The sequence below is a fragment of the Musa acuminata genome, chromosome BXJ2-6, assembly GCF_036884655.1.
Source record: "Musa acuminata AAA Group cultivar baxijiao chromosome BXJ2-6, Cavendish_Baxijiao_AAA, whole genome shotgun sequence".
Lineage (NCBI taxonomy): Eukaryota > Viridiplantae > Streptophyta > Magnoliopsida > Zingiberales > Musaceae > Musa > Musa acuminata.
The window spans coordinates 3,398,424-3,407,500 of NC_088343.1; the positions used below are offsets into that span (position 1 = coordinate 3,398,424).

General features: G+C 38.8%; 2 protein-coding genes across 6 annotated transcripts in view; one reads left to right on the forward strand and one right to left on the reverse strand.

Annotated features, from left to right (window-relative positions):
* Positions 1-1,329: 1,329 nt before the first annotated feature.
* On the forward strand, positions 1,330-2,737 carry LOC103975042 (uncharacterized protein At1g66480). The gene is made up of 2 exons (XM_009389951.3): positions 1,330-2,003; positions 2,491-2,737. The coding sequence occupies exons 1-2, from the start codon at positions 1,434-1,436 to the stop codon at positions 2,533-2,535; spliced, it is 615 nt and encodes a 204-aa protein (XP_009388226.2). The 5' UTR covers positions 1,330-1,433; the 3' UTR covers positions 2,536-2,737.
* Positions 2,738-6,968: 4,231 nt separating this feature from the next.
* Positions 6,969-9,077, reverse strand: part of LOC103992454 (dynein 11 kDa light chain, flagellar outer arm) — a 3,618-nt gene continuing 1,509 nt past the window's right edge. The window contains exons 2-5 of one of the 5 annotated variants that reach the window (XM_009412180.3): positions 8,674-8,781; positions 8,031-8,082; positions 7,760-7,851; positions 6,969-7,543 (exon numbers count right to left, since the gene is read on the reverse strand). In XM_009412180.3, coding sequence (XP_009410455.2) covers positions 8,056-8,082; positions 8,674-8,781 — 135 coding nt within the window. In that variant the 3' untranslated portion in view covers positions 6,969-7,543; positions 7,760-7,851; positions 8,031-8,055. Of the gene's footprint in view, positions 7,544-7,759; positions 8,782-9,077 lie in introns of all 5 variants that reach the window. The other 4 variants (XM_009412170.3, XM_009412162.3, XM_009412154.3 and 1 more) reach the window with 4 other exon arrangements.

Genomic DNA, 9,077 nt, shown 5'->3' on the forward strand with positions numbered 1-9,077 from the left:
CGAAGTGTTGAATTCATATGTTTGTGTTCTATAATATGTTTAAATATGACAACGCTGGATATGTTCTAAAATATGCGCAATTCTCATCAAAGAGTTGAATTCATATATTTGTGTTCTATAATATGTAAAATATGGCAACACTATAATATGTTTGTGTTCTATAATATCAACGTGTAAAATATGCGTAATTCTTTCTCGTAAAATATGCTCGGATGAACTTTCCTTGGAATTAGGTTAACATGAAAATTAAAATGTTTGTGATCTATAATGTCATACTTTTGAAGCAAAAAATAAAAAAAGTTAACTATTTATGGACGAATTTTTGAACAAAAATCTTATATATATATATATATATATATATATATATATATATATATATATATATATATATATATATATATATATATATATATATATATATATATATATATATATTTCAATAAACATCTCTCATTTCTAGAATTCTCAAATAACATTCTTTTTTTCTTAATATCTGAAATATTCCTCTCTTTTTTCTATGGATTGATTCATAGGGTTTAATTACAGTGTTTTTAGCAACACCAAAAGAAACTATAATACAGTATTAAAACGCTGCAACATAATATTTTTTTATAGATTTTATAAAAAACATTACGTTTATAGCGTTGCATTACACTAATTTCAACAATACTAAGAAGATATTATAACATAGTATAAAAATATTATAGCATAATATTTTTGCTTTGAGTAATACTAAGAAAATACTATAGCGTAATATAAAAACATTGTAACATAATATTTTTTACTGTGTGATAGTATTTTGTATAGTATTATCAAAAATACTGCAACATATATTGGTTTGGATCAATCTATAGAAAAAAAGAATAAAAAAAGATAAATGACTGAGGATATATTAGATATTAGGTAAAAAAGAATATGGCTATTTGAGAATTGGGAAGACTTGGCATATTAAAATCCACAAAAAATATTTTTTTTCTCATAAATTCGCCCAATATTTATTTCGATTAATCTTTTACTGGTGACTACCAAATCAAGTTTCTGGAAGCAAATACATATCAACCAATGACGCGATAGTGTTTTAGGATATGAAGCTTTCATGGCGCCGTACGTTGAACGTGCTGCACACCGTTGCACGATGCACGAAAGACGTAGTCGCCTGCAGTTGCCGACTCCTGCAAGAAACATCATCTGGTCTTCTCTGCTGCAGTACAAAAGACCGAGGAGGAGAAATCATCGAACATAGCGCGGGGATTTGCATCACCTCTTGGTAATACGCCGTCAAATTTGCCAACCTTCGATCAAGAGCTTCCCAGCAATTTCGTTTCGGTCCAACTCTTTGATCGAATACTTCTCAGACTATATATTTCCCTCCTTTCTATTTATTCCACTTAGCAACAGAGAGAGAGAGAGAGAGAGAGAGAGAAGGAAGAAGGATGGGGAATTACTTGAGCGGGAAGAAGAGAATCATCAAGGTGATGAAGGTAGATGGCACCACCTTGAAGCTGAAGCCTCCAGTTAACGCCGAGAGCGTGCTGCGGGATTTCCCGGGCTACGACCTCCTCGAGTCGGAGGAGGTGAAGCGGGTCGGGGTGCAAGCCCGGCCGCTTGCTCCGGATGCGCCGTTGCGCTCGGGGAAGCTCTACTTTCTTGTGGAGCTGCCCCGGGTTCCGGACCAGCGAGCTCCCCGGAGGGCCTGGTCGGGGCCGATGCACCTGAGCGCCAAGGAGCGGCTGGAGAGCCTCATGCTAACGCGTCGGACCATGTCGGACATCTTAGTGACAGGAAATACGACGTCAGCGGCGGTCGAGGCAGAGGAGGGTAAGGATGGCACCATCCGCCTCAAGATGAGGCTTCCGAAGGCTGAAATGGAGAAGCTGATACGGGAGAGCAAGACTGCCACCGAGGCGGCTGCGAAGATTGCGGAGCTATGTATGGTGAAGGATGGCGGCGCCACCAAGATGCCCCAGCTGCGGACACCGGCTGTGGGAACCGGACGGAAGGAGGTACGTGCTGCCGAATGCTAATCTTTGACTTCTGCTATAAGATCGGTGGAAGGAATTAATAGGATGTGAATGCATGAGACAACCTTCAAGGAGTTCATAGTAAGAGAACAAATATGAAATCTAATTCATCTCTGTCAGCTGCATTAAAAAAAGATGGAGAATGACACACCCACTTGACCAAGAACCAACAAGTCAAACCTTTGCCGGTTCACCAATATCCGCTCTCACCTTCTTGTTTTCTTGCCCAAAACCACTCTGTTCTTCATGTCAAGTCGATGAATGCGATGCAAGACAAGATGGTTTTCGACTCCCATTAATGACCTCCTTTTCTAGATAACAATCTAGACACTAAGTAGCCGAGTCAAAGTAAAATCTGGCGAGAGAAGTACCCAAGATCGATTATATTGCTTCATGAAACATCTTCTTACCTTTTGTGCAGTGTCTGCCGATTACTTGCTCACTGAACTAACCCTTTTCTCATTCACAGAGACGAGCAAGGTTTGCTGCCATGCCAGATGAGATCATTACCTAGGTTGTCATCCGTGTTGCCGAGGTCTCGATCACTACAGCGGTTAGTTCGAGCAAAGGAGAAATAGATCACTTTGTGGAAATTGAGAAGCTGCCGATGGCTTCCAAATCCTCACCACTGTATCATTTTTCTTCCCTTGTAATATATGTGTGCTTCAGTAGAGTCAAAGTAATGAAATATCTGATATAATGAGAATTTATTTATTCTTTTCCTTGCCAAAAACAAGAGTTGATGAAAATTTTATTCTCTCTTCATGTTGATGAAGAAGCTAAATTCAATAACCAGTTTCAAATGTGTTTTCAGGATGAGGGAGTAAAAGACTTGTCAAATAAATTAGGTCTTTCACTACCTCAAATGCTTTCTGAAATTGTAGTAACACCTAAAGTTTCATATGATTCTATTGGCTCTTCCAAACTCAGTATCCACACAATAGCTTAAGCATGCCATTGTTATCTGATTGAAGCATCATATATATTGGATCAGCAATTTCTCAGATAGTACTAGTTATTGATTGGGTCTTCCAGCAGGAAACTTCTCATGTTGAGAAAACTGGGGCAAACTTGATGCCATCAACAGATTGCTGAAGGATTCAGAATATATGTTTTTTTTCTTCTTATTTTAGGTTTCAGAATCCTAAATGTTGAGAAAAATCAGTTTATTAGAGCTCCAAGAATGTTGGACAATATTTCTCAGAGTAATAAAAAGGCCTTAACAACACTATTGCTAGGACCATGAAAAGGCTACAACTATGATCAGTAACATTCTATATATGAGTCATATCAACTTGTTTTGTGTCATCAAATACATCATGAATTTGATTTGGACATTTGACAAGGTTTAGCATGTTGTAAGGCTCAGTAAAGTCTCAAGATATCAAATACATCATGATGTTTTAGCAAAGTCATTAATTCCATGCAAATAGGAAATATCAAGGGGAAAAGTAATCTTGTTGATGACATGCTTAGTGGGAAATGAAATGCTTCTAGTTTTCTCCATAGCATATTATATTTGACCTACAAAAAAAAAGGTAGAAATTGACACAAATGAGCTTGGAAAGTAGACCTGCTGATAGCAAAACATGGCATCTGATTCCTTGGCTGTTCATGTTGACTAAAAGCTAGGAAAGTTGACCTTCTGATAGCCAAACATTGCAGCTGACTCTCTGATTGTTATAGAGATGAGTCTGGTAGTTAGGGATAGGAAGTGAAGTTTTTTCTGCTACAAGGAAATGAAGTTGAAAGTAAGATATACTATCAATGCAGTGCTAATAATTGATTTAAGTCTTTTAATTCTAAAGTAAAACCTGTACATGAACATCAACAAAGGAAAGGATTGATCATATCAGGTCACCAACAGCTAACTATTGCTCATTTCAGCACTTCAGATGGTTTCTTTTTAAGCTTCGAAACAATGTTCATGTTACTAATAAAAGGCAATTTTTTTTGTCGCGACATATACCTGTATATACTTGTGCAGAGGTTAGAGTGTATGTATGTACACCAGATAATAACTATGCATGTATAGTATTAGTCTCTCTCGAGCCGTCATGTTCGAATCCACCTATGAGCATCATGTACGTCATTTAATGTAATGTAAATTTATTTTAATTTTAATTTATGTTTTTTCAATCTAGCACACAGTCATGGAGACACCATTAAATCCTGCATGTTTCTGTTTAGTTTAATCTTGACAAGAGAAGTAAAAATGAAGGTGGAGTTCAGTATATGATCATGTACTTCAACATACCTTCTTTGTGGAAGGCTCTCAGTGGTTAGAATGAATCACCAGTGGCTGCTTTATCCATGCCAAACCCTTGTCAAGTGTGCAGTCCTTCATTTAAACCTCATCTTCGCTGCCCATTCGACCTTAAAACATGGGAGTATGTCCACCAATCTATCTATCCAGTCATCATATACTGCAAACTATTCATGTCTATACGACTCGAAAGAAATGCTTTGATACTATATTTTCTATCATTATATTGCTCAAAATCAAGATCGAAAAAAGAGGTAGAAAGTGAAATACGAATGAAACAAGTGAAATAACTTAAAGAATAAAAGACTATTTTAATAAACCTGATTACAACCTCTCTATTGGGACTGTTGGTCTCTATCGAAAATAAATCTTATTTATAGTATAGACTCATGACACTTAAATGGATTAGGACTCCTATTATGAGTGTTATCCTTACTATATGGATTACACACCAAAACCCACCTAAAATTCAGCATCATGTGATCAGGCGAGCTGACCAGAATCTCAATCACATTTCTTTCAGTGTAGTTATGGCGAGTGATACAGTTGAATTAACGTCGAAGTAGTACAATGGCTTTCATCTGTATCCTCTAAAACTTTCCTTGTTCAAAGAAAGTACAATATTTAGTGAACAATCATGTGTTAAGCTCATCAGCCATAAATTACTTTGTGAAGGCCACATGATGGATGTCGCTACTTCGAGTAACACTTTACCTAACAGTTTGGTGTAGTAGTAGTGCTACTACTACGTGACCATGCTATATATATAAATGTAGAGAGAGAGAGAGAGAGAGAGAGGGGGGGAAGGTTGGTCGTTGGCTTTGGTAAGGGCAGATAAAAGAAAAGTAGGGAGTGTGTGGGAGGGATATGAGCGATGGACAACACTGTTTGTCACCTAACCATACATGAACATGGCATAGCAGAAGAAGATCCATAGGCCTTCCACTTCCATGGGATGCTGGTTGATACTAGTGTTGAGAGAGAGAGAGAGAGAGAGAAAGAGAGAGAGAGAGAGAGAGAGCATTCAGAACAGCCATCTACAAAGACGCCATAGGATTCGCAGCCATCTACTTGATGCCTTACTAGTATCTAGAAGAAGAAGAAGAAGAAGAATTAACGAGAGGAGGATAATAACTCTAGAGAGAGGAAATCGATCAGATAGCATTCACAACAGGCATCTACAAAAACGCCATTGTTACAAGATTATCAGCTTTCGACACTACCTGTTGCTTACTTCCTTCTGATGCCTCGTGCATTCATTCATGTTCATATGACCATTAGGCTCATTCTTATCATGGTATGCGAATGGTTTGTTCCAATTAGCTATATCTTGATCTCCATTTAGGATATGTAGACTAGAAAAAAAAAATATCAGAGTAAAAGATGGAATGCAAGAAAAAAAAGAGATTGGGCTAATGTTATTCCTAAGAATTGCTACTCAAAAATACACAAACACACTTTCTTTAGTTCGATGATTGCTAATTAAGCACCTATTTTCGTGGACAAATTTATCATCCACAAACGCAATATTGACTACGGAAATGCTTCAATGTGATTTGTAGTACGATCCATGTTCTATTCCTCACCTTATCTCCTAAGAGAAGAGACCTCCCAACCTCAGCTGTAACTTCGTGTTCAAGGTCGAACAGACAACGAACACAAGGTTGATACCACGAGGACTGTTCACTTGAGAAATGCATGGCATGGATATCACTCGCCCAAACACATGATCTCTTCCTCGCCGTAACCCTATCTGCAGCTGCTGTAGGTGTTAGCTCTTTTCTCCTTTGGACCTACAAAGCTATGCTGCATGAGATCCCGCTGCAGACCGAATACACCTCCACTCGAAGCCCTCATCACATCTCAAAGATTCAAGGAAAAGGGTATACATATATACATACCGCCACCTGACTCTCATCGGACAATCTCGGCCTCAATTTCTGACAGCAAAAAGTGAGGCCAATTTGACTTGTCGTTAAGCTTTGCATGTGATCCATAACGACCTATCTGTCTACTCTGAGAGAAGGTGAACGGGGGGTGCAATTAGGTAATCCGTATGAACAGTACAGAAAGGCAACTGATGTGGGGAGTGTAAACCAATGGATTCGAAAGGTTAGATGTGCTCGCGGGGAGTGTAAACCTTTGGATACGAGAGGTTTGACGCACTGCTCGAATCACACACTCTTGGTTTATCTACCAGACCAACCTCTTCTTGTCTGAAAACTATATGTATCTGTGCCACTTTCATTTACTTCAGCTACCATCTTGTTCACCCATAAATTCTCTAGGCCGTACGACAGGGAACGTCTTACATAACCACTGCCTGGAGCTCCATGGGGGGGATGAATCTGCTCTCTCAACTCGAGCAGGAAACTTTGTGTGAGCGAGCACAGCCACCGGCTGATGGTAGATGAGTGATGTGATGACACTGGGACCTGTAGTTCAGAGGAATGATCTGAATGTAATAATGTTCATGCCTCGAAGCATGAGACCTTGCAAATGTACAGTGCTGTTCTCAGGACTCAAAAACTATAAGAATGGCTACCAACATTCATGCCAGTGGGTCAATGGGTTTGACTTTTTTAGCTGATGCATATAGAGATCGAGTGAGTTTTGGATTCATAATGACAAACATTATGATTGCACACTGTGAATAGCTTCAGTTCATCGAATAGCTCATGTGAGGATTAATGGAGATACTAGTGGTTAGAATGGAATTACAGGAGATGAGCTGCCCAACCTAACATTGTGTGTCATTCTGCTTTGAGAAGTTCCCATTGACATAGATTATGTATACTTTGTTCATGGCAGATTTGGGACCCGAGACAAGCCCAGAGAAACAAACTGCTTGACATTTGTCGACACTGAACCGCTTTGAGAAGTTTCCATTGACACCAGCAGCTCTTATCCTTGCCTGGATATGATGAACTGACGCCATACCCCGTCATGCATCATCTCCACTACTTCGCATGCCTTCTTCCTTCTCCCACAGTAGGTCTCCAAGTCTTTTAGTCACTGCAGCGAGTAGGTGGGGGAATCGTTGCATCAAGCTTTTGTTACCTGGGTGGTGCTTCAGTTCAGAAAAGAAACCAGAAGAGAGGCGACGCTTTGTGGATCCTTTGCTGCTTTTAGGGCAGTGTGTGTTCTTGACTTGGTAGTGCACATCCATTCACTTGGTCAGTTGAGAAGTGGCTCCTCTGCAGCTGATGCTGTGGCTTTTGCTGTACCACATGATCTCGTCATTGGAGTTTGGATTCTACAAAAAGACACATTTCATATCATCACTGGAGAAAGATATGTTGCAATTAAGACCGCACATAAGAAGTCAAATTGATACACTTAATCATCAGATGCTTTTCTAATCAAGAAAGAGAGCACACAAAAACAAAAGGAACCATGCAATTAATTGGAGGCGAAGACCAGGCACAAGAAAAAGAAAGAATTCACCCTGGGCCATGAAAAGTAAATTAACCTTGTGATGCTTTTGACACATATTTACTTCAATTTTCTGTCCTGTGATTTGTATTCATGGAAAGCCGCTGGCTTCTGTCAATCTTGGTTGCCCTTCAAACATCAAAACAGGATTGTGAGCCTGTAGGACAATTTGGAAGTATATAATTCATGAGAGACCCGCGGAAGGCTCAGATAATGATCATAGTGAATAATAAAAGCAAACCAAAGAACAGAAACAAATTGGCTATGGAGTACAAAAAAGTTCACAGGTAAGGCCAACTGAAACATACCGAATCAAGGGAATCCTCAAATTTGTTACCATGCCAATAGCAGCTGCTGTTGCTGAGTTTCATCAGAAAAATCAATAAGCCATGAACAAATTCATGTCCTCAGAGAAGAAGTACTGAAAATTTATAATCAGCAAGTCTCTAGCTTTTCTTATGAGAGGAGGAAAGGGTCTACTTATGAGGAGACATGTAAAAGGCTCATTTCTTTCGCAAACAATTTCAGAGAGTTAATCATAAAACGAATCAGTGACAGAGAAAACACAATTTGTTATTGCAAGTAATTGGGCCCATACAAGGTGAAGAAGCCAAGGGGTAGACAAGCTTTATGCTTCAGAAGTCGATGAGCATGAGAGATGCATTATAAAACTGCACCTTTTTCCTCACTTGATAGGTGCCGACAACACATTAACATTTCAAGAAAACCATCACAATTGCTTCTGGCATTAACTAACAAAGAAAAGGCCAGTCAATCCATGTCCTGATACACATTACAACTTTATGTATCATAATAGTTGATCTCTCCACTTTAAGTAAAAAATTTTAAGCATTTCAACCATCCATATTTCCTAGAAGAAACCGTCCAATTGCAACATGATCGTTAATGGCCCAATGTCTTAACAGCTGTCCTAAAGAGAAGTATGCAGACCTTATCGATGGAGAAGTACAAGAAACCTCCCAAAGTATGTGTGACATATGAACCAAAGCTTCTCCCCACAATACAGTGCCAAGCTGGACCATACAATGAGTCGAATTCCTGAGAAATGAAATGAAATAATTGCTACTTCATAAGAACAAATTAATAGAACACTTCTTTCATAAAACAGCAAAGAGGCTACTGAAGTACTATTACTGGTGCAAAAAGAAAATCACCAAGAACTTATCATCAACAGCAACAAATGCAAGTGGATTATGCAGCCTAACATCAAAAATACCAGTTTAAGCTTTTAAAATGATCCAATTGATAATATGAGGTTTCCGGTATCATTTCCTACTTGAAACAGGAGAATGCAAGCCAATACATGCTGGCATGATACAGAACCATGACAACAG

Bases quoted from the DNA above. Each gene is read 5' to 3' on its own strand.
- LOC103975042 (XM_009389951.3), top strand. From the start codon at position 1,434: ATGGGGAATTACTTGAGCGGGAAGAAGAGAATCATCAAGGTGATGAAG. The intron at 2,004-2,490 runs GTACGTGCTGCC...TCTCATTCACAG, and splicing joins TGGGAACCGGACGGAAGGAG to AGACGAGCAAGGTTTGCTGC.